At 46.8% G+C, this 25,878-nt stretch overlaps 1 protein-coding gene across 2 annotated transcripts in view; it reads left to right on the top strand.

Annotated features, from left to right (window-relative positions):
* LOC144821612 (uncharacterized) overlaps positions 1-25,878 on the top strand; it is a 133,853-nt gene that overhangs the window by 91,245 nt on the left and 16,730 nt on the right. The window contains exon 5 of one of the 2 annotated variants that reach the window (XM_078678846.1): positions 1,838-1,986. In XM_078678846.1, coding sequence (XP_078534972.1) covers positions 1,838-1,950 — 113 coding nt within the window. In that variant the 3' untranslated portion in view covers positions 1,951-1,986. The remainder of the gene's footprint in view (positions 1-1,837; positions 1,987-25,878) is intronic. The other variant, XM_078678847.1, reaches the window with a different exon arrangement.

Raw genomic sequence — 25,878 nt, 5'->3', positions numbered from 1 at the left:
GCATGCATTGCAAAACAAGGCCAAACTTCTGTAAACAAAAATGCCAGACGTGATGACGCTCCGATATCCCCGCCTGTGGAGTTTATGGGGTCATCAGAGCTCACGTGCAGGAAAAAAATAGCAGCCATTCCACGCGCCAAGGAAACAGCAACCGCTCCTCGTGCTCGAGATTTACTGCACTCTGCACGCGAGCATGATGGAAGCAAACCTTTGCACTCGAAATGTTATGTTATGTTATGTTATGGGGTATTTGTAGAGCGCACGGCTACTCCAAGGAGTGTCCCGGTGCGGTCTTGACCCCAAGACGGAGCACGTGAGAGACCTAACAGCAAAACATCTCTTCTAGTGTTGGAAGAGCCAGGTTTTAAGATTCACCTAAAGATGAGGAGATCCTGTTCTTGTCTAAGAGAGAGCGGCAGACTGTTCCATAGCTTTGCGGCTGCCACCTGAAAGGAGCGACCCCTTACGTGAGTGACAGAACTTTGTCAGAAAATGAGCGAGTCAACCTCTTACTTTATTAAACAATGTCTTAATTTGATTCAAAAATACGTCAACGCCTATTGAAGTTGTTAGAAATGCAATTCTACAGTTAAAAAGAAAAAGTAAAACACTTTGTCACATAACCAACAGCATAAAGGCACTTTAGGAATACAGTCTGCTAAAATGATGCAATTCCCATAAATTGGGTAATGTAAACATTATACAGACACTTAAATGACACCATCTATCATTCAATGACACATCTCACATAAAAACTCTCAATATACTTATCTGCTGAGAAGCTGCAAAGAAGAGGAAGGGGATGGGGCCAAGGAGTGTTTATGGGACTGGACGTTCTAAGATTAATTGTGATGTTTTTAAAGTTCTGTTGTGGATGCCTTTAACACGTTAACCGCTGCCGTTATTTCGCCGCAGTGCGGCTGTTCCGCGGAGTGGGAGAGGCCACGTCGGCCATTCGCAGCACCAGCGAAATAGTGCTCGTGACGGCCAACGGCCGACGGGAGCACGGAAGGGGTTAATGGTTCCTGCTCAGTAGAAGTGAAGAAAATTCATGCATAATGTTAGCCTTCTGTCTTAACATAAAATTCCAGCCTCTCGCTGCATTGATTGAAAATACAGAAGCACCTCTTGCCTTTTACTTATGCTCTGTGAAACATTGTTTATAGTTTAGAAACAATAACCGAGAAATCAAGATATTGACTTCTATGAAACCTTGTTTCCAAGAAACTAGAAAATGAAAGTATCAGGCTACACTAGAACACAGATTAAACAATATATTCCAGCAAGTAACACTGAAACAAATATTTACACGACCTTGGAAATTGTGCATCTAAATTTAAGACATACATTTGAATAAATGAGTATATATAGTGCAAGAGGGGATGCCGAATTAGAAACTATAATACGATTACTTAAGGGTTTGTGTTTAAATCAGATTGGTTTGGGGTTTCTATGGTTACATGGGTAATTTGGCTTTCACATTGAGTTCTTTGGTGTAAGGAGTAGATATGTGGTAGTGTAGAAGGATGGGTTATGTAATACACAGGTGTGTGGTTAACTGGAAGGTTTAGTAGTTTGTAAGAAGTTACACCTGTGCACAGGTGATTGTGTGGGCAGTGAATGTGTTTGTGGTTGGTGACGTTACTGCATGGTACAATGATTGGTTGTATGGGTACTTAGTGAATTAATTGGATGAATGTGTAGTCTGCGTCTGCTTGGATGGAAGACAGGTCAGGGACTCTTCTAGTTAAGCAGCTTAGGGGAGGGAGGCATGGTTGAGGATGTTTAACCTGTGGTGTTTTCAGCTCCAAAGTTATAATAACCTTTGTGTTGGCAGGAGGAGGGTTCCAGCAGCCGTCAACAGCCGTGGCAGAGAAGGAACTGCCTTTAACAAGCACAGGGGAGCAAAGGGATGCTGAAGAGGAGAAGGTGGACTCTGCACCATTATAGCACTGACATCCCGCAGGTGAAGACTGGTAAATCAAGGTAAGGCCAAGATACAAACCTTCGAAGCAGTGAGCAGTGTCACTAAGAGTCAAGTCACTCCACCTAAACGTACACTGCATTCCTCCAATCTATAGAATAAGTCCATCCTCTGGAATGTATTTTGCGAGTCTAATGTTCTCCTCTTGCTCTCTGTCTCTCCAGTTTTGAGGACTGTGCACACGCTAGTTCCTCGCTCAGTGCTCTCTAGTTTGCTTTTGTCTCACCAGACTGGGTCGTGTTTGACAGGAGGAAGAGCTGTCTTTTACCGTGGTGAGGCTGCTGAGATGCGAGTAAGATCACTGGCCTGACGACTTTATTCCGTGCAGGTCTTTTGAGATAATTCAACGTTTTTGCTTAACATTATTGAGAGAACGAGACCAACCTCTCCAACAAAAGGTTCCCTTTCTTCTGGGATGTGCACATTAAAAAAAAAGTAACATTTTAAAAAGCAACCACAGGTAGTAACTAATTTCATTTTTGATAATTGGTTGTGAAGCAATCCCTTATACTATTCACAGTAGTATTTCCAATAATTAAGTTGGGTTTAAAATTCCTAGGTAATGCTCTGCCAAATACTGTGCGTTAATGACATGGGAATCTGCTGGCAGAACCAAGATCGATGCTGTGCAGAAGAACCGGTTTTGAATGACCACAGAGGAGGGAACTGCTCGGTACCCAGGCCACTCCTCTGGGTGGGCACAAAGGAAAGGATTTCTTCCACCCACATGCATCAAAGTCAATTGCATTCGCAAACGGTGCGAATCGCAATTTTCGTCCGTTTGCGAATGCAATTGACTAGATTGCAATGCATCATGCTTTTCGCTATTTTAGGAATCGCAACCATGTTGCGATTTCTAAAATTGCGATTGCATTTAAGAAATCGCAATTTCAGAGTTCTTAAATGCAATGCATGATCATTTTTTAATTGCAAATTCGCAATTTGGAAGTGGTAAAATAGCATGAAGTTGACCTTCATGCTAATTTACCGAAAACGTTCAAATATGCACAAATTGCATTTTGGAAAGTATTAATTTACACACTTTGGGGCATGTGTGTGTGTAAATTGCATTTGAAGTTACATTTCATGTGTGCAGGGAGGGGTTCTTTGGACCCCCCCCCCTGCACCCTTGAAATTGCATTCACATTTTGCGAATCGCAATTTGAAATTCGCAAAATGTGAATGCCTTCCCATTCATTCCTATGGGCCTTTTGGCCCATAGGAATGAATGGGAAGGGTTTCCCTTAATTGCGACTCGCAAATTGTGAATCGCAATTATGGAAAAATACAGAATCGCAAAAAAAAAGCTAATTTTTCATGCATTACAGTTTGCGATTTCTAAATTGCGATTCCTTAATTTTCGCAATTTAGGAATCGCAAACGGGTGCAATGATGCATGTGGCCGTTTATTTTGTATTTTGAGTGTGAGGGTCATTGTGGGATTGTTTGGAGTTAGGGAAACAAAAACTGCTAAACAATAGTGGGTAGTGTTGTCCCCTAGAACGTTGACCACATTGGTTCGTGAATGCAGTGGATTCTTCCCCACTCGCAGGCTGGTGGAACCTATAAACTGGACCGTCACCCAGTCGTCCTCAGAAAGTTATCTAGACCTGCGTAAGATGAGAAGAGGACTGCTGTCTATTACCTCAGAGGGGCCCAGAAAGAGCGGACTTACTCCTTCTTGTAACTAAAACAAAGAAATGTACTCCACGGGTCAGTTGGGTGACCTCCTGTGTGGATACAGGGGCACAACAAGCTTCAGCGAAGCCTTATCCTGAAAGTATTCAGCAGGATCAGTGGAAACTGACCAGAACTAGACTTTTGCTGTTGACCTCTGCCTCACAACCTGAATGTATCTAAGTGTCTTCACCTGAGGACCTGGAGACCTTAGATTGTGTACTCCTGTGTTTGTTTGGGTACCAGAAGAAAGTTGGGAACGTTGAAAAACTTTCCCTCCAGAGATTCAAGGGTACATGCCTGAAAAAGCATCCGGCTGCCGATTCCATGGCATCGGATTGATTCTCACGTTCGTCCCAGTCAAGGCTCTCAGCACCTATTTCATCCCATTCTACATTCATTGAGAATCCTTCAAAACTCTGGGGCTCAAATGTCTCCAAGCCCCTTCAAGAATCCAGCCTTTGGTGCTACAGTGGCACTTACAGTTACAGCCGCAGCCTGCTCAAGGCCGATTTATGTTCTCAAAAACAGAAAAAGTCTCTTTCTGCATTCGGACTTAAACATGTTTTTGAACTTTTTGACTTCCATGCTTTCACTAGAACCGATCCGCATGTATCTGACCAGGGCTTCATCCCGGTCGTCATGATCACGCCTGGGTCCTGGTCTACCACTTCTATAGACTGTCATTGGCGCTTTGTTCGTTTTGGCGCTCTTTTCACTTAAATCTTCAAAAATATTTCTTATGGTCTCATTTTACTCATAAAATCGGTTGTGAAATTATATTGTGTTTGTGTGACTTTTTCTGTTGGGTATGCGCTGCTTAGATACTTTACACATTGACTTTGATTAAAGCCGGACTTCTTCGTGTCACGTTTCTAGGGATTGAGCGCAGGTTTATTTAATTAAATTTGTGTGACATCATCAGGTTGGTGGCCTTATCCTTTGAGGTGGACACTTGTCCACCACAAATAATCTACCACTCTCCTAAATTCTTGATGTTGTGTTCTTTAAAGAGCTGTGCTTCAGCCTTTTCCCAAATTGGAGCAGTGTTGGTGAGGTCCTGATGGATACAGAGATGTTCTGGATTCTGGGTCCGTAGGTGGAGAAGGCCTATCGCCTTGTTCTTTCTTTTTTGCAGTGATTTGTCTCCAGCGTGAGGGTATTCTGGGTGCAGGTGTTCCTCTAGCCACCAGATGTGGTGAGGGTGTTATTCAGGTAGGCAGTAGTACTGGTTGTGATGGCTTTGTAGATGATGCAGCTAGTTTTGAAGATAGTGCGGGCGGCAAGGAGGGCCATTGGAGTTCTGTTAGTGTGTGGATGATGTGGTTACATTTCCTCAGTCCCTTGATGAGACATGTAGTGTTGGATGGCCTTACGGGGGCCTACTGTGGAATATCGGATGCAGTGGAGGAGAGCGTGGCCACCACCCAGGGCTTGAGCAGCAGTTCTGATCTTCATTGCTCAAAGAGATGCTTTCTCATTCTTTAGTAGAGCGATCTGGCACCGAGCCATCTTGATTTTCTTGATTCTATGTTCATTGAGGGTGAGTTTGGAGTCCAGAGAGAAAGGGAGGGATTGGGTAAAAGTTGGGGTTCAACTGAGTCAAGGTTTCTGGGTTGAACTAAGTTTGGATAACTTGTTGCTTGATGTTCTTTGTAAATAGTAGGAAGTATGTTTTGTTGGAGGTAAACGTCAGGCAGTGGAGGAACAATTAAGTCTGGATGAGATGCAGACAGTGCGTTTTGTGTTGGATGCCGGACTCAAAGGCTGTTGTCAAATACACTTGTTTGTGGCTGACACGTGTGTAAATGTCGAAGCTTTGTTGGTGAGGAAACTTCAGAGGGGGCGGCTCCATGTAGGGGTTGAAGATCACAAGAGTCTGGATGGACCGCAGGAGGGGTTTGCAGATGATGGGGACCTTTTGGGACTGTAGGTACCCATGTGAACATACTGGTGTTAGTTGAATAGGTAAGAGGAGAACCAGTGGAGCACTCACTTTGTCAGTAAATCCCATTCAGAAATTCAAGGTGTGGATGAGGTTGGGTTGGTTGACTCTGTCAAAAGTCATCTGAAAGTGCGACTCTAAGCAAAGGGTTTTTGGAAGCCAGGGTATGTGGGCGCTCTGCTATATAACGCAAATTTGAATATAAGAAAAGTCAGTTGGTGCTACTAGGAGAGGGGATAAGCCCAATAACCCCCAATTTGTGTGAGGGAGAATCCCTCACAGTAAACAAAATTCTAACCAGACCTAGGCACACAACAAGCTATTAACAGAATGCAAATTGTGACAACAATCAAGAATGATCCATAATCATGCTGCCGTAATGTTGCTTTATTTTTAATTTGATTTTGATTAAGCCACAACACAAACCAGCCGTCACGTGTTTCGTCGCATGTGGAAAATAATTCCGCGACTTCCTCAGGGCTGAATAGTGAAGTATAACTCCTTGTAATCGTGCTGGCTGGGCTTAAGCAGTATCTGTGGTCGATTTTCTTGATAGAACGCCGGGCTGCCGGTTCTAAGGTTCTCCGGCTAGCCCCAAGCGGTATATTTACTTCTCCATTCATGATTCAAAGAGCATCGTTGGGGCTAGCCGGAGAACCTTAGAACCGGCAGCTCGACGTTCTTTAAAGAAAATCGACCACAGATACTGCTTAAGCCCAGCCGGGTTGGAATTATCACCGGCAGCGGCGGTCTGGAGAGTCTTGAAGAGTGATTTATTTCTGTTAGCAGCTTTGTTGATGGTGTTGGTTTAATACTTGGCTGATGTGAGTTGTGTGCATGTTACACACAGGGACATCAGCAGCACGAGGTCACGGGGAGTTTTGTTCCTCTTTTACTTTGGTGGAGGGAGTGTTTGTAGTTGGGAAGATCTTTGGAGTTACCAAGGTGCCCAAGAGTTTAGCTTGCACTTGTTTATTTTAGTTGGACTGTGGGTGTTGGCATAATTTCGAGAAATATTTCAGTCATTTTTATACGTGATGACTTAAGCAGGGAAGCAATAAATTAGATCTTTGAAAAATTCTTGAAGGATCTGCAAATGCTTTGTTACTTTTTGGGTTAAATTATGCGTGTTTGTCGTATGCAGAGAGATGGGTTTGCATTGGATGGGCGTTGTTTTTGATAAGACGATGTTGCGGCATTTGGGGTATGTTGTTTGGTTAGCATGCTCTGCCATGTGGAGTGTGTTAATAAGGTTTAGGAGTGAGGCTTTTTTCATGTTTGCGTTTTCTGGGTGGGCGAAGTCACCAAGGATGGTGGTGTAGGTATTTTATACGGTTGTGAAGAGGCTGGAAAATTCATGAATGAAGTCTTTCTTTCATGAATCTAGGCTATCGATGCTACTGATGAGGTGGAGGGTGGTAGACCGAGGTGCACTAAGTGGGAAGTAGCGTGCAAAAGGCTGTGTGGAGATGAGCGTTAGTTTATTTATTTATTTATTTATTCAAAGTTTTATATAGCGCGAACAAGATCCTTACAGATATCAGAGCGCTTCACACAAAGACAGGACAGGGGCAGTAGGAATGAACAGAGATAGTGGGAGCAGTATAATAGTCAGTAACATGATAGGGTAATAATATGTACATAAAACATATCAATATACAATCAGGTAAACAAGTAATATAAGACGGCACAAGTCATTGATCCCACTACAGAGGTGTTCAGGTACACCTTGGGAGTGTGGATGGCTTATACCAATGTCCTAATATAGAGAGAACACTGAGTGGGGGCATCGGGAGAGTGAATCAGTAAACCAAAGTGTATCATATATTGGTCGGTAGTGAGAGAGAAACGTAGTAGTGTCCCCACCAAGTAGAAGTATAGTGCCAAAGGACAAGGTGAACAGTGATACAAAGCAATGCAGAGTCTCTGATCCAGCCCCTATAAGGTTCAGGAGATCTTGGCCAGAAGGATGGTTTTCACCTCTTTCTTGAAGAGTGTAGTGGAGGAGATAAGCCTGGTTTCAGGAGGGAGCGCATTCCAGATCCTGGGTGCCATACCTCAGAAGGAGCGCTTGTATGTTTCCTCTTTCCGGAATCTACGAGGTTTCAGGAGTAGATTTTTTGAGCTTCTATTGGATCTCGAACCTCCTGATATAGACAACTTTTGAGCGAGGTAGTTGGGTGCATTGTGGTGCACGGCCGCGTGTGTCATAACTGCAATTTTTAGCTGTATTCTGGCTTCAAAAGGCAGCCATTTTAGAGACTTTAAGTCTGGGGATATATGCGAGTGTTTTCTTGAGCCAGTGATGAGTCTCGCGGCAGCGTTCAGGGAGGCTCTTAAGGGTGCTGTTGTGGATAGCGGGAGTCCGCTGAGGGCCACAATTCCGTAGTCTATTAGAGGGATGACTAAAGCTTGTACAGCAGTTCGGAAGTCTTCGGCAGGGAGGAAGGGTTTAATTTTCCTCAGTGTGTTGATTTGGAAATTAGCTCCTTTTGTGGCTTTGCTAACGTGCTGCTGCATGTTGAGCTTGGCGTCGAGTGTGATGCCTAGGGATTTCGCCGAGTCCACGATGGTAGGTTGGACATTGAGTGCTGTTAGATTATTGAGCCATGTTTGTGTGGTGGAGATTTTCGTCGGAGGTGAGATGAGTAGGAACTCAGTTTTCAGAGCATTAAGTTTGAGGTGATTATCGGCCAGCCAAGATTGAGTGTTGATAAGCGTGGAATTCAGATGTTTGATATCTTCCGGGGATTGTAGCTTTAGGTAAAGTTGTGTGTCGTCGGCGTACATATGGAATTGGACATTGGAGGCTTGGAGCAAGGTGGCGAGCGGTTCCATAACGAGGTTGAACAGTGTAGGGGAGAGGGTGGATCCTTGTGGAACACCTAGATCTACAGGCACAGGTGTAGATAGCACATTGTCGATCTTGAACCTCTGAGACCGGTTGTGAAGGAAGGACGAGAACCATTTGAGAACAGTTCCCGATAGCCCCATTCTAGTGCTTAGAAGCTCCAGCAAGTTCTCATGTTTGACCGTGTCAAATGCTGACGAGAGGTCAAGAAGGATGAGGAGGCAAGACTCATTGCGATCAAGGATTTGGAGGGCGTCATCAATTATGTGTGTCATAGCTGTTTCCGTGCTATGTTTCGCTCGGAAGCCTGATTGATGAGGGTTGAGGAGGTCGAATTGATCAATGTGTTTTGTTAGTTGGAGTTGGACACATTTCTCCAGCAGTTTGGCCAGGGTGGGGATATTGGTGATGGGCCGGTAATTGTTTAGGTCAGACGGATCAGCTGTAGGTTTCTTGAGTATAGGCGTGACTTGCCCCACCTTGAGGGAGTCTGGAATGAGGCCTTGTTGTAGGGAGCTGTTGATGATTTTGGTCCAGAGAGGGAGGAGCAAGGGGGTGAAGTCTTTTACAGCATTAGCAGGTAGAGGGTCTGTGAGGTGATTAGAGGGCTTCAAGGTGCAGAGCAGTTTGTGTATTGCTTCTTCCGAGTAGGTATCGAAGTACAGCCAGGATGCCTTGTTTTTAGGTTGAGTGTTAGACATTCTGATGTGGTTGGGGAATCGGCTTACATCCTTGATGAGGTCATTTCTTATGTTGTCAGTCTTTAGCTTAAAGAAAGCAGAGAAGGCTTCACAGGGTGGGGTGTCGCTTGTTGTGCTGTTTGATTGTAAGGGTTGTGTCTTTGTTTGGGTCTTGATTAGTTCGAACAGCTTTCTTGGCCTGTTCTTTGCTTGGTCCAACTGGCGGCTAAAGAAGTTCGACTTTGTGCGCTTTATTTTCCTGAAGTAGGCATTTCTCTTGTTCTTAAGCCTTTTGAGGTGCAGTGCTGAAGGGTCCGATCTCCAGGTGCGCGCTGCCATTCGCATAGTACGCCTGTCGTCATTGAGTCTATCGTCATACCAGGGGTTAGAAATTTTGGTGGAGACTCTCTTCAGTTGCAGTGGGGCGACTTCATTGACTATTATATTCATAAAACTTTGAATAAATAAATAAATAAATTTGATACTATAGTGGGTCTTATTCTCGCGTTGCGGCCGGCCCCTGCGGTTGTTGGCCCGTGCTTGTTATTTTATTGAACTGTACAATAAAGGTTTTTAAAAAACAAAACAAAAAAAAATTTAGGGCCCAATTCTTCGATGTATGTCGAATAAAATTCTACCCGCAAGCCGTCTGTGACAGGGGTCTTAGTTCTGTATATTGCCTTTACTGCTGCCCTGACCTCTGCGAGCTCAATGTCCTTCCTAGCGTATCTACCTCTTCCGCCTGAACAGTCGGGAGCTCTATTGGGTTTAAGAATTTGTCAATGTCAATCCCTGAGCAGGCTGGCTTACTCTGGTACAAGTTTGTGTAGTAAGCTTGAAACACACGCTTTATGCCCAGTTGAGTGTATCCACCAGCGAACGCATGAGAAGACTTGGTTGCCTGTGGTTCAGGACGAGGCAGGCTTATGGTAACAGTGAGGCGAAGTTCCTTTTTACGAGTGCGCTCACTGGATGCTGTAGCCGGTGGTAACAAAGACATCGATAATGTGTGAGGATGTGGAGGTGAGCCGTATTTCTGTGATTGGTGATTAGCTCTGCAGTGTCAGAAGCATGGAGAACTGCAGAGCGTGTGTTGATGAGCATGAGATGAAACGTGTGATGAAACGAGGTCATTAGTTTGAGGTGTGTTGTGATTAGTGGGATGAGTATGAGGCTGTAATGATGCGATGTGAGTGAGTGTGTGGTCTAGGTGTGAATGTGGGGATGGGGTACAGTGGGTCGACAGTGGGTGCTGGACTAGGAAGAAGATGGGATTTTACTTTGTAGGTGCTTGCTTTGGTGGGGGTGGGACAGGGATTCAATCAACCAATCATCCTGTACGATATCACCCGTGAGGGTATCCAGGCGCTGGGCTGCGGGTTTCAGTTGAAGGGTCTGGCGCTTCTTCCTGAAGTCTGTGAGCGAGGATGTTGTTTGGAGGTGTAGGGGGAGGGCGATTGAAGACTTGGCAGCGAGGTGGTAGAAGGAGCGTCCTCCGGTGCTGCAGCGGCAGCTGCACGGTGTCTGTTCAAGGGCCAGCTGGGCAGAGCGGAGGTTTCTGAAAGGTTGGTGGACGTTAAAGCGGTGATGCATGTATGCAGGTCTTTGCTCGTGAAGAGCTTAGTAGGCGTGGGTCGGGAGTTGCAAGAGGTATCTTTCCTGGATGGGGAGCCAGTGGATTTCTCCCAGGTGCTGGGTGATGTGGGTCCTTTTGGGCAGGTTGAGGATTGTTCTGGCTGCTGCGTTGTGTATCGTCTGAAGTCTTCTCATGCGTTCGCTGGTGGATACACTCAACTGGGCATAAAGCGTGTGTTTCAAGCTTACTACACAAACTTGTACCAGAGTAAGCCAGCCTGCTCAGGGATTGACATTGACAAATTCTTAAACCCAATAGAGCTCCCGACTGTTCAGGCGGAAGAGGTAGATACGCTAGGAAGGACATTGAGCTCGCAGAGGTCAGGGCAGCAGTAAAGGCAATATCCAGAACTAAGACCCCTGTCACAGAAGGCTTGCGGGTAGAATTTTATTCGACATACATCGAAGAATTGGGCCCTAAATTTTTTTTTGTTTTGTTTTTTAAAAACCTTTATTGTACAGTTCAATAAAATAACAAGCACGGGCCAACAACCGCAGGGGCCGGCCGCAACGCGAGAATAAGACCCACTATAGTATCAAATGACACAGCTCTTCGGCCGACAACCCTGAGATCCGGCAGCGAATCAGGATAAACATTGTATTGAACTCACAACACGTTAAAGGATAAGATGAAGGTTTCATTTTATGTTTAACCCCCCCCCGACCTAAAAAGCAGGAAAAAAGAAACAGACATATCTGGTGCCATACATTCAAACACTATGATAAAGTGAGCAGGTACAAAAAATAGAATAATCACAGATCAATTTAATGGGAACGACCGAGACGCCTGCGTTAGCTAGCACAAAACAGGATGTACGACAAAGCCATCTATAACCCAAAGCAGTCGCCCGCACGCAGACCCTGCCCACCCGTTGACACCAGGATAGAAAAAGAAGTACGGTTACCAGATACTGGAAGACATACGATATCAGGATAATACCCCAACGTTATGAAAGGAGAGCGAAAGAAAAGCGTGAGATAAAGAAACAATAAAAACTAAACTAACTAACAAAACTATAGACCCATCCCCCCACCCTGCACCCCTGCATGTGGCTTTCGCCTAACCCCAACTAGCAGCGTGCCTGTCGCCCCGACTAACTAAACTACAAAAAGTAAAAGAAGAATGGAGGAGGAGAATGTCATACAACTTCCGGTCACCTTTCCCCCCGCCTGAAACGAACAACCCCTGTCCTAAGACCACAGAGTACTCAAAAATATTATAGACAGAGCCAGACAGGGGAGACGTTGAACACCGCCCAACCTCCCGCAAGCATTACGTTAGCGAATCCCTTGTCCTCTAAAGCCCCGAAATCAGACCCAGACCAACAGTCTCATCCTTGACCCCTCCGATCTTTCATGCGGACTCTGTCCGGTAACACCATCACCGCCCCAGGAGAGTCAAAGTTCGTAGGAAGTTCAATTAAGATTAATATGAGACCAGTCGAACACATTGAGTCTCTGCAAGCATCCGCCACCGGTAAGATCTCCCTCACCGACATGTAGTCCAGATATCCTTTCCTCCGTAGATATTAAAGAACCACAATGGCGGGACGGTACGGTAGTGACTTTCGGTTTTTGCAAGTCGTAGTCTCAAGGAGTGAAGAACCAGGTAGCTCCACAATGATCGGCTGTGATGGTGAATGCAGCGATACCCCAGAGAAACAATTCCGCCAGTATTCTGCAAACAGGTCAATGGCGTCAAAACATTATCGCGCACGGGGTCTCCATCCTCCTTTACTACGGGCATCGTGGGAGAATCAGTTCGTTGAAAGTCATGCAATAGAACAGAGCCCAGACTCGGTCGCCCAGTTTCGATGTCACCAGCGATCATTTTATGGACAATGGTCTCCAGATGCAATTGAAGTGCCCCGATGGCGGCCATTACGGTCTTCAAAGACGGCTCACAGTTCGTCCGATCCGCCTCCACTCGCTCGGTTCCAAGCATGGGCGGGTTCCTCAGAGAGCCGGGTCTCTCCGGGAGAAGAGGCAAGAGCGGAACGGACGGCAACGGAGGGTGCATTATCAGTCAGCAGCACGCCACCGCGAGCGAGGGCCCCGGCCCAGCAGACCCGGGATGTGGAGATTGGGTCGCCGGGGACGGGGACTCCACCCCACAGCCACAGACGAAGCCTATCACCGCTCCTTCAATATAAAACAGACCAGACGCTCGCCACCAAAAATAGGCCAGGATAACCTCCACTGCAAGAGACCGGACCCTGTCTGATTCCCACGGCCGATGTAATTCAACTGCAACCCGGCAGGGCAAGTACTCGAGGCCCCGGCTCAGAAGCTGGGTTAGGCCGAGATCTTAAACACGACACAACTCCGTCAATCTGGGCAATAAAATTCTCGGGACCGCACCGTCAGATTCAGCGACAGTTCATCCACACGGGGGTCGGGCGTAAAATCAGGATATCTGGCATGATCATCAAGCAGCAGACGGAGGTCGGCGGAGCCGGGAGCATATGCAGCCATCTTGGTTGCTGCGTAGCTCCTCCCTCCATTGGGCCCTAAATTGATGAGTCTCTACAAAGAAGCACAAGATGTGGGTAGACGCCCCTCAACAACGCAAGAGGCCCCAGTGGTACCGCTTATGAAGTCAGACAAGTCCCCCGTGGATAAAACAGATTACAGACCACTGTCTACGCTCAACCTTGATTTCAAGGTCCTATGCAAAATACTGGCTATGCGTCTCCTCCTGCATATAAGTGCCCTCATACATAGTGATCAGGCGGGGTTTTTACCGGGGCGCAACACTGCCCCCAATATCCGGAGACTTTTCAGAATACTTGAGGCACGCACATATGATAAGACAGAGGCGGCTGTTTTTGCGGTGGATATCGAAAAGACTTTTGATAGCCTGAAATGGTCTTAATTTTACCGAATACTGAAAAGATTTGGCCTAGGGCAGGGTTTTGAGGAATAGACAAAACTACTTTATGCTGGAACACTGGGTCGGGTGAAGACGGGGGGAGTGATATCAGACAGCGATCAAGTGACCAGGGGCACCGGGCAGTGTGGCCCCTTGTCACCACTCCTGTTCGCCCTGGCCATAGAGCCTTTAGCCTGCCATGCCAGATCCGGGAGACGCTTCAAGGGTCTCGAGATACTGGGTCAGCAACATCACATAGCATTGTATGCCGATGACCACCTGCTTTTCCTCCAGAATACGCTGGAAGGCCTGCTGGGGGCAAGGGAGCTTCTCACGTGACTAGGAAGGGTTTCGGGACTCCGAGTCCACTGGAAGAAATCAAGTTTGTTCCCAACCGCTCCGGGTAGAGGCAGACCAGGTATAGGTCAGGATGTCATATGGGAATCTCATTGCTTATACCAAGGGACATAAATATATCATGATATCGCAGATTGCCTCGAGGGCAATGTAGGGAAAGCCATATGAGGCCTTAAAACGAATATGGAAGTCTGGGCCTCCCAGCCCCTTTCTGAGATGGGCAGAATAGCCCTTCTAAAAATGATAGCGCTACTGCGTCTGCTGTATATTTTGTGGTGCCCTCCTGATATGGATCCCGGCAAGTGTCTTTCGAGACCTCAGATCCTTGACCATAGGATTTATATGGGGGACGGGAAGACGCAGGGTGGCGCTCTCAGAACACTGCCACGGCCTGCGGCGGAAGGGAGTCTCGCACTCCCAGACTTTGAATATTACTATCTGGCAGCCCAGATCCAATGGCTCACACAGTGGGTTGCGGGTAGGAACGCAGGGATAGAGCGTTTGGACTGCCATGGTCCGGACATCCAACTGTTGACTAGAGTGGTATTGAGACTGGCGGTTTCAAAAATAAATCTTAGCCCTGAGTTCCAGGTGCTGTATAAGTGCTAGGGCCGATGCTTGCAAAAGTCTAAAACTAAGAGGCCTTACGCTCCAGACATCCCACTGGACTTGCTCAGGGAACTATCACATGGAGGGGGGTGGCACGGACTAAGGAACTGGGTGGCGGCAGGAGTAAATACGGTAGGGGCCTTGTACGAAGACGGAATCTTATTGACGTTTGAAGACTTATAGCGGCAATCCAGAGACACTGGAGTTCGGGGATGGCAGAACCACCGCTGTCAGCCTGGTGCCGATATACTGTGCTATCCAGGGGAACATTCAAAGCAGTCTCATGCTTGTACCGCCGACACCAAGCTGAGGGAACGACTTCACTGGATGGCCTAAGGACGCGAAGGAAGGAAAATCTGGGTATCCCCGTAGACCAGAACGTATGGGAAGATCTAGTGAGCTGCTTTCCTAAGGTTTCCAGGAACGTGTGATTCAAACTTATTAACTTTTATGTGCTACATAGAGCATCCCTTACCCCGGAGCGAATGAACCGGTACTGCGCGGCAACGGATGCGATGGGCCCCCGCTGTGCAGAGACAGGTGCAGAGTTCCTGCACATGTTTTGGATCTGCCCATACCTGGGGGGAGTTTGGAAAGCGTTCACATGTCACGCTGACTGAGGTGTTGGATAGAGAGGTTCATTACACACCACAACGCAGCCTCCTCCACTGTCACGAGTGGGCTTCAGGACTTGGCACTTCTCCTGGCCAAGAGAGAAGAAGCTCAGAGTTGGAAGGGACAGAGAGGGCCTTGTCTGGAAAGCTGGAAAGGGAGGTGCTTCGCTGGTCGGACTGTGAAGGAGCGGTCGGGACTTGGAATGCCAAGCGTGGGAAGGGTTTGAACGGCACTAGTGGAGGATTTGAAAAACAGGACTGGCCCTTACACAGAAGACACTGAGGTTAATGGTTGATTAAGCACAATGCAAGGGGGGGGCTAAAATGAGGATCGAGGAAATGCGCCAAGGAGGCAACACCCTCCTGTAGCGGCAGTTGAGATATTTAGCAATTCACTTTGAGCTAAGGGATGGACTGTTGGTTTCAGGCAACGAGAAGGAGGGGAGTGGTACCAAACCTTAGTTAGTTACGTAATGATGGGCCTAGTCATCGCACGCCTGGGGGTTGTTGTTGGTTCCAATGGGTAGCCTGGCAATTGTTGGCTGAAGCTAGAGGCTGAATCTAGATGCATTGATGGCTAATGCTGTATGTCTTGACATGGGGCTTACTGTACATGATCAGGGTCCGACTGTTAGATTTTGTAGCAAAAAGGGAATATAATCAAGAATTAGAGCCCAAGTAATGCTGGTATTTGGATTGCAGTAATATTCATCGAAAATATTGTATGGATGTTTGAAAATCAATAAAATGTTGTTGAAAAAATAAATACATTAGTTTGTGGTGCCTCCATAAAGTGTGTTGCTATAGTCCGGAAGGCTGGCGAGGCGGGCCTGCGTCACTGTTTTTCTGTTGTGGATGGGGAGCCATTTGACGTTTCTGCTGAGCTTGCGGAGAGGGTGGAAGCAGACTGAGAAGCACAGCTGCTAAGGTTTTAGATGGCCAAGTGTGACATTTTCATAATTTCAGTGTAATTATATGTGACATTTCAACAACTACGAGTGACACTTTCTTGCGAGCAAAATCAAGCAATGAAGACAAGGGAAACAATTAAATATCAGAAATTGCACCCATTTGAGCAATGAGAAACTCTAGTTAACTGCTGCAAAGCATAAAAATAATTGTTAAAAGCTTTCATTTTTCAGACTCTAGCCAAAATTGCAGAAAATAGATAAACTGGTCTGAAAGACATTCATAATTCAATTATAATCACTAAGTGTCACACAGACTCCCTGGACTGCTATCGGCGACATGAGCAGTAAGCACGGCTGCATTGGAACGCTGAGAGTGGGCGGCACTCGTTTAGGTCACAGCTCAGCAGGCATAAAGCAAATTGTAGTAAATGACTTCTACTGTTCTCCACTGAATAGAATGTACCATGACATCATGGAATGCCTGGGTGTCTCTCTGGCTCACAGTGTCTGTTGGTCAACTCCGGCTGAGCTGCTTGGAGCCTGCTCCTGGTGGGGTTTTATCTTTACTTCCTATCTTCCCCTACTTACCTCTCCTAGAAGCAATCTACAATAAAGGATTATCTACTTACACAGTTGGACTGTGCATCTTCCTTTACTACACAAATGTTGTTTTGGGGTCAGATTATGATTTGAAACTGTCTGTGTCGCCTCGAATTGTGTAGTAATCACAGTCATTGCTATCCATGCCAGTAGACCAGCCAGAGGCGGGAGACTCCAGCTCGATTTTAGCTACCTCTCGCTTCCCCGCTGCTGGCCCCGGGACAGCTCCACTCCAACACCCAGGCCTGGCCTGACAGCTCGACTTTCTCGCAATGATACGACCCTGTTTACGGGGCTGAATCGCCCACTCTGCGCCCCATTGTCCCAGCCCCGCCGGCCTCCCACAGATCCAGGGCACCAAGGCTTTGGAGCGAAGCAGAGCGGCGCTGGACTTAGTCTTGTCTTTGCTGTACCTCTCCCCACCCCGGGGTGCACAGCTTATTATTCCTCTCCTGAAGCTGCCATGAGGGACAGGCCGAGGAACAGTGAGCCATGGGCCAAGGGGGAAAAGTGCTGTGACTGCTTCAGTTGCAGACTACAACTCTGCCCCGACAGAGAGCCAGTGACCTGCACGACAACTGAATTAACTTAGCTGAGGGTCAAATAATTCCGCTGCACTTCTAAGGGGCGCGGCTTCAACGGGAGTCCCGGGACCAGAGCAGAGGAGCAACAAAACTTGAGGGGGCCCACCTGCAAGTTACAAGGAGGGGCCTACTCCCCCTGCCCAACCGAGTCAGGAGCTCTCAGGCCAGAGACCCGCCTCCCGTGCACACTGCAGGAGGGGGCACCCTTACAGCTTGTGGAGAAAGAAATGTGCCGGTCCCTTAAGGGGGTTGTTGCAGCTTAAGCTGCCACGTCGCCTCCAGGGCGCTTCAGAGACACATTCCTACCGCGAAAGAAAACAGAAATCATCCAGTTCTCCAGTAACAGCAATGCACTGCTGTCCTACTCTGCGCATAATGGTGCAAACTTACAAAAGGAACAGAACGAGGCCGGAGCAGAGACAACACAGCTGAGAACCCAGGTCCACTCGGAACCTAATGTGTGCCGGCCGGTGGGCCGCGCAGTGGGAGCTCAGCTGCAGCTCCAGGCTCCCGGCTGTGCTAGCTGCGAACGTGGCCCCACCCGGGCACTAGTCAAGCTGTGTTGAGTCAGAAAATTAAACTCTGGTTGAGAGACTCAGTCTCCATGTGGGTGCCGTGAGTAAATTTATTGTGCAGTGTGGTTACTGAACACTGCCTGCTAATGCAGAATTGTCAGTGGCGCTTAAGCAGCACTCCGGCTGCTTGAAAGCTGCGGAGGTGCTATAATGCGTGACAATGTATTTCAGTGCAGTGATGCGGACCATCACACTGAAATGCATTAGTATAACGCCTGATGCGTGGTACTTGACAGGGCTGGAGGAGGCTCTGTTGACCTGTCCTTTCGTTCAGAGTTTGCTATCCAGAATGATGCCGAGGTTGCAGTCGTGGTCTTTCTGTGTGGTGGTGAGACCGAGTTCCGCTGGCCACCAGGAGTCATTGCAGATGGTGGTGTGGCTACCGAAGAGCAGCACTTCGGTCTTGTCCGTGTTGAGCTTTAGGCACTTGTCCTTCATCCAGGCTGAGACGTTGTTCGTGCAGTTGTGTAACTTTGAATTCGTGGTGGTGGGGTCCGCTGAGAGCGAGAGGACAAGCTGGGTGTCGGCGTAGGAGATGACGTAGAGGTCATAGGTTCTGACGATGTCTGTTAGTGGCGCCATGTAGATGTTGAAGAGGGTTGGACTCAGATACGAACCTTAAGGGACGCCGCAGATGGTGCGTTTGGGTTTTGAGGTGAAGGGAGGGAGGTAGTTTCTCTGGGTGTGTCCTGTGAGGAATGATTGGATTCACACCCCAAGCCTTTCCTAAAGGCCAAACAGGTAACACTCTGTGATAGAGACGTATACCCGCAGATTCCTCATCTTTTGAATACTTCCCAGGTGTCAGACTGGATACAGTAACTTTTTCATCAAATAGATGTGCGTGCCGAATGGCGGCGTATTGTGGCTTCGCATTATGTGCGGGCCTAAATAGATACCACTCCAGTGCGCTGATGTCGTTTTTTTTCTTTCCACACCACCAAATGCAGATTTGGAACTTCCTTCATGTCTCTCAGAGTTATTGCACCTTAGAATTTTCCAGAGTGCAAGGGATGTCACCCCCAGAAACGACAGGCTTCTGGCCCTGTGGGGAAAGTTCCAAACTAATGTCCTTGACAGATCCCCACCAGGTATTCTGATGGTGTCTAAGGTCGAGCCACGACTCCAAGACCTGCGCCAGTTATGTGTTGATGAACCCGAAAGCCATCTGGGAAAGCGAGGCGAAACTGTCACCAAGCATCTGGACTGTCAGGTTCGCTTAGAGGGGTATTTTGGCTGCTCAGTGCTGCAGGACTTTCTAGTTTGAGTGTATCCACAGACCCACTGCCAAATAGATCCTGCTTCGGTATCCAAAGTTGAGAATTCTGCGGCTAGATGTCTCTATCAGAAGAACAAGTTCTTTTTTGTAACACTCTTTTTTTTTTTTTTTTTTTTTTTTGCAGAGTTTTATATAGTGCGAACTTGACCCGAACCGAATCAGGTATCAGAGCGCTTTACATATTTTTCCAGTTACGTTACATTTTTACGTTTTCCAGTTACTTTCATTTTAGGCACGGGGAGATTAAGTGATTTGCCCAGAATCACAGGAGGTTTTGGCGTCGTTACCCAGTTCCTCCAGGTCCGAGGTCGAGCGCCCTAGCCGTTAGGCCAACTCCTCTCTTTCTGGAAGAGGCTCTATCTAGCTGCAAATTCTCCGCCGAGCCGCCATCTTCCCCGTTTTGTGATTCGACACTTTCCATTAGTAATAATCCAAGTCTAGGAATCTTCACACACCCTACCAATTTGCTTTTTGGGGCTCTGCGTCTGAGGGTGCAGACAGTCTCCAAAGCAGCTGTTGTCAACACTCGAGTGGCGCCTGCATAGGCCTTGCACGTCGTTTCCGGAGCATAACGGCATTAGTGCAGAGCCGCACGGTGCCACCTTCCGGCGCAGAGGTACTGCTGAAAACGTTTGCGGATCCAGTCTGACTCCTGGGGAGTATTCAAAAGGTAAGAAATCTGCGGCTAGATAGATTCTCTACCATAAAGAGCATTACTGAACGGGTGTAACTTCTTGAGGAGTGCAAAGTTTCTGCTTTTGCATGCCTCTTTCCCATTGCACGCTCTCGTTGTCTCTTCACCGGCTGTGGAGCGTCCCTCCAGCATTTTGTTCTGGCTTAGTGAGCAAAATACGATGGATTAAACCCAGATCTCTTGACTTGGGAGTGGTGGAAATGTTTCAGCACGCCATCTGTCATCTTATGTTTATAAACAACTTATTGCCATACTCTATAAACTGCACACATTAAGGACAAAATAGTTTTTTTTTTTAAAAGGAAAAAAAGCAGCGAGTCCAGAAAAGGGGGTGCATTTGCCATGGTTAACCTCATTGTGATCAAGCAATCACTGGCAGAGCCAGTAACATCTTTCATGCTATGTTGACCCCTTTCACAATAAAGTCACCCTGTGCCTTCGTCGGCGTGTTGTACACTGCACAACTCTCTAATGTAACAGAGGTATTTGGGGAACTACTACATCTTCTGAAAGGGCCTTCGCAGTCTAGCCTCGCACTTCGAAAAGTGTCTCAGAAATAACTTATGTAAGGGATGTACCCAGGCTAATATGGATAACAAGGCGGTTGAGGTAGTGGACACCAAAGGGATTGTAAGGCGCACCCAGCGTGTAAGCATTATTTTCTACAACATGCAAACGCACAGTTTGATGGTGGGATCTCTTACCTGGTGATGTCATACCCCCTTTACATGACAGCATTCAGGGGAGACATCTCAGGTATGTCTTGTACAGACTGCTGCTAAACCAACATCTGTTTAACGTGGGACGTGGCCCCAGGACGACTGCTTGACCACTAAATTAAAATGTTTACTAGGCTCTTGGTGCAGCATACATGCTACATTTTTGGATCCAGAAATCTGAAAATAAGGCATTGAACCGATGGTGCTGTTGGTTACTGCCAACTGCAGATTCTTCTTGTAAATCTCGCAAGGTGCCATTCTGGATCCTGAAATCTTTCTCACCATGGCTCCTGCATGCCGGCTGGGGTGGTCGTGCTATTCCGCATCCATTCTGTTACACCCGGAAGTGATTCCAGAGCAACATCTAAGCACTACTGTTGCATGGTGATCTCAGTTGCTTTCTTTCCTCACCTTCGTATGAGGAACCATAGCTAGCTGCTCTTTTTCCCCTTCAGTTGAACAGTCCTTTAAAAAAAAAAAAAATGTTTCTCCAGTGTTCAAAGGAAACATAACCCCCTAAAGCGATAGGCTTTTAAGTCTTGTAGGGATTGTCACAAACAAATGTTTGTGACAGATCCCCACGTGGTGTGCCTGTGGTGTCTAAGGTCACATGGTTTTGGTTTACTGGACCATCCCTCCTTACTCAAGTCACCTGTTGGGATGCATTTTCTTATAAGTCGGTGTAAGAAATTGGGTGTTAGTTGAGGGGGGTGAGAGCCCCACTCAATAAATAAACACAATCCTTGTCAGGGTAAATCACAAAAATCACTAAATAATCTTATTAACAACCCTCTGGTAGCTTAGCACAAAAGCATACAGGCTTAACTTAGAGGCAATGTGTAAAGTATAGATGCAGCACTCAAACATTAATATGAAAACACAACACAACAAAAATACCAAATCAATTTAGAAAGCGAGTGTACATTTTACTAAATAGATTGACTACAAAAATTAAATCAGTAGAACCAAAGTTACACATTCTCTAAGTTCTAGGTGAAAATAGAACCAAACAAGCATTTGCAATGCAATAGGTCTCGCATTTACGCAAGTCCGAGCTACTGACATTGCAAATAAAAATACTGTTTAATTTTGTTTTCATTTTTAAAACATAAATAGAAGGCACTGTCGTTTACAAGGCCAATAGCTTAAACTCGCGTAAATGCGAGACCTATTGCATTGCAAGAGTTTGGAAAATTGCAAAAGTTTGAAACAATGTGCTGCATTACACTGCATAAGTTGCCTTTTCTTGCTGCAAAATTTAGTCAACCCTGCCGCATAATTTGGTTGTCCCATGTTGCATTATTCCAATGGCCCTCATCATGAGTTCCCTTCAAAAATTGGCATGTAAACATGCAGCTTTTCGGCTAGACTCTTTGAAAGTTGTGCTGTAGATTTCGTTGTCCAGCAATAGTTAACGTTATTTCGCCCAGGAACGTTACTTATGAAGTAACAGTGCGAAAGAAAAAAACATTGTGGGATTTGTCCAACCCTTTCAACACAACAGGGGCGATTCGGGGAAGGTCCATCTCTCTACCAGAGTACCGGGAGGAGGGCAGTGACACACCAACGCTAATTGTGATGTGCTTATTTACGTTTTGCTTAACATTGGGGTTCGTAATTGTTAAGTGCCCATTCGGAGTAGAGGAGAAAATCAAGGTGGAGGGGAGAATAATAAAGATATGGTGGAGGAGGTGAATTAAAGAAGGAAAGGGATTTCTCAACTTCACACAATTTACTCAAAGAGAAATGAATGAAATAGTAGCGTCCTCTGGGCCATCACCTTCCCCCACCCCGAATGGCAAATGGGTAATTAACACGACCTTGTCCTAGAAAGTGACCCCCAGCCCACTTAAGGGAATCGAATGCAGAGTGGAATTTCCCACAACGAAAGGCAATATAAAATTTGTAAAATAGGTTGATCTATGCAGAGTATGGTTCCCCACTCCCCTGCCCGTGGGAAAAGCGATGTCCTCAAAGAACAGAGGTGTGAATAATACAGAGCCCACTCGAGGTAAGAGTCAAAACAGAGCTCAACCTGTAGGAATCGCCAGAAAGTGTGCTCTAGCACCGAGAAATAGGAAATGCATACGGGCAGTACCCCAGCCCCTTCCCGGAACGGCGAGTCAGAATCAAGTAAGTGTGATCAAAACAAACCCCAAGCAAGGAATCAATGGAGTACCCCAACACCCTCCACCCCCCACCCCTCCCCGGCCAGGAGGTACAATCAATGATGTGTGCCCCTCTGACTAAAGAAGGTGGGACCAAATGCATGCCCCCCAACCCCACAATGTGCTTGGAAATCTATAGCTTTTAAACAAATTGTTATTAATATTGTCTTTTAAAGTGAATACTCAGCAAGTTCTTTTGCATATATTGTTAGGACTATATACGGATCACTATTGTTGAAATAAGCTAATACAATCTGATCTGCATCAGGCTGAGCCTCTCCGCCCGACTTACCCCAAAAACGGCAACCCACAGGAAAATAAATCAGCGATCACCTCCTCCTAGACTAAAAATCAAGAAAATGCCACTTCTGGTTAGGAAATTAATATAGTGTGGAATGTGACCGCCCCTCCCATAAAAAAATTGATAACACCCTGCAGACTCCCTCCCCTCAGGATGTAGTTGTGTGAGCAATATGTAGCCGTCCCCCACTCTGCCCCATTTATGAGGTCTATGAACAGACTGCACACCCCGTACCATGTGACATCATATAAGTAAACACAGAAAAAGCCCAAGTTTTTACCGGTCGAGAGGCTTACTGCTCAAACCTGTGGGCTGCCGCCTGTATCCTATGCCAGACTGTGGGGGGCGGTTCCGCGCCACGACCTGCGCAATGGCTTCAGTTTGCTGTTTGCCTGCCTGATGTCAGTTGGAGAGGAAACTCTCGGGCTGGGGTACCCCTCCCTCCTATGGTTTCAGTTGAAACGTATGTGGCTATGATTTTGTTTCAATGAAATAAGTCATGAAAAAAATTGCGAGACCTATTGCATTGTGATGACTGCATGTGGCTAGAGAAGGCATTTGCTACGCCATTGTTAACTGCCGCAAAACAAACCATCTGGTCACCAATGGGGCAAATCCTGCTTATAGCACGTGGGGCCTCAGAGCGTTGGAGATGTGGGAAAGCAAACAATGTAGCTATTTGCTGGGTCGTAGTCACAAAAGAGTCAAAGGGAGGACGGATGGCACGTATGGAGAGGCTGCGTGAAACGGCTTGCTCTCCATGTGTGAAAGCATCTGTTCGAGGCATGTGGGCTGCTGAATTCATATCTGTGCATAGATCGCAGCCTAGTGTTGGGTCCGGATGATTGCGCATTGTTGTCCTGGAAGAGTCTTCGGAATATCACGAGATAGGTGGCTCCTCCCTCGGACTACAGTGCGCATGGGCATCCTCTCCATCCTTAGATTGTTTTTTTCCGCCATTGGGTTCGGATGTACCTTCCAGCACTCCAAGTTCGGAATCGAAATAAACTTTTCTAGAAAGGCCAAAAGGCCTTTGGTTTCGTCGGTATTGTTTTCAATCGGTACCGAAAAACTTTCTTCAACATTTGTTTGCACTCCGGTTGTCGAATCGGGCCGTTAGGCCTTCTCGACGCCACGTGGACCGACGGTCGATGGAACGAAGTCCATTCAAATACTGCCCGCAGTGCAACTCAAAGTTCCCGCACACAGATAAGCATCCTGTGTGCAACAAATGTTTATCTCCAGATCATAATGAAGATAATGGTCTAGACTCGGATCAAGAGGAAGATCAATACTCCGAGCACGACTCTTAATATTATATCGACGAAGAAGAACAAATCGTCGATATCGAAGAATACGCTCAAGACATCGTAGCTGTCGAAGCCGACTCCGATGACAACGAGGGGCGAACCGTGAGTACACCGCCCCATATAGACACTACACCTATATCAGAGACTCAGGTCGAGGCATCACCAACAGGCCTTAGCCAAGATCTAAAAACTGGTTCTATAGCCCCGCCATACCGCCCGGCTAAGAAAATACAAAAAGAGCCTTCTGAGACACGTAATCCAAGACCGGTTCCATCGAAACCGAAACTCATCGACACAACAGTCTTCGGACCGAACGTCGTCGAACCGAAGGTTATAAAGCCAAAGGGCGCCGACCCGAAGGCCACCATTCTAGAAAAACCTTCGAAGCCAAAGGCCGTCGAATCGGCCAAATCGAGTTCGACTGTCGAAAAGGGAAAGAAGCCTGTCGACGAAGGCAAAAGGGCTATGCCCAAGGCGGTCGTTGAACCGAAACCGAAACCTAAGGTAGACCAGACCAAACCGGTCGAGCCGAAGCTCATCGATCCGAAGAAGGGCATCGAGCCAAATCCGCAGGCTCCGAGGACACCTCTAAAGCCGAAAGAAGTTACCGAACCGACGACACCGCTCGGTCCGAAAAAAGTGGTGAAACCTGTAAAAGACATCGGACCGACAAAACCTGTCGGAAAGCCTCAAAAACCGAAACGGGCACCAAAAGCTGTCGAACCAATTAAAGGCATCGAACCGAAGAAGGTCAAACCTAAAACAACGGCACCAAAGCAAAAGACTGTGGAAGAGGAGATCATCCATCCAGACCCCTCCACAGAAGATCAGTCCAAGCTGGTATACAACCTTTACCACGCAACTTTTACAACGACCTACCTTTACCACGCAATTTTTACAACGCAGGATCCATTACAACGAAGTACCATTACAACGCATGTTTTTACAACGCAGATACCTTTACAACGCATACCATTACAACGTAAGTATTGGTAAGTATATAATTTTATTAAAAATATTATAGGTTTGGGTTTTTGGGTAAAGGGGTATTTTTAGGGTTCAGGGCTAGGTTTGGGTTTTTGGGTAAAGGGGTATTTTTAGGGTTCAGGGCAAGGTTTGGGTTTTTGGGTAAAGGGGTATTTTTAGGGTTCAGGGCTAGGTTTGGGTTTTTGGTTAAAGGGGTATTTTTAGGGTTCAGGGCAAGGTTTGGGTTTTTGGGTAAAGGGGTATTTTTAGGGTTCAGGGCAAGGTTTGGGTTTTTGGGTAAAGGGGTATTTTTAGGGTTCAGGGCTAGGTTTGGGTTTTTGGGTAAAGGGGTATTTTTAGGGTTCAGGGCAAGGTTTGGGTTTTTGGGTAAAGGGGTATTTTTAGGGTTCAGGGCAAGGTTTGGGTTTTTGGGTAAAGGGGTATTTTTAGGGTTCAGGGCAAGGTTTGGGTTTTTGGGTAAAGGGGTATTTTTAGGGTTCAGGGCAAGGTTTGGGTTTTTGGGTAAAGGGGTATTTTTAGGGTTCTG

This window comes from Lissotriton helveticus, chromosome 2_2 (genome assembly GCF_964261635.1).
Source record: "Lissotriton helveticus chromosome 2_2, aLisHel1.1, whole genome shotgun sequence".
In the NCBI taxonomy this organism is placed as follows: domain Eukaryota; kingdom Metazoa; phylum Chordata; class Amphibia; order Caudata; family Salamandridae; genus Lissotriton; species Lissotriton helveticus.
This window is presented reverse-complemented; position numbering and strand designations above follow the sequence as displayed.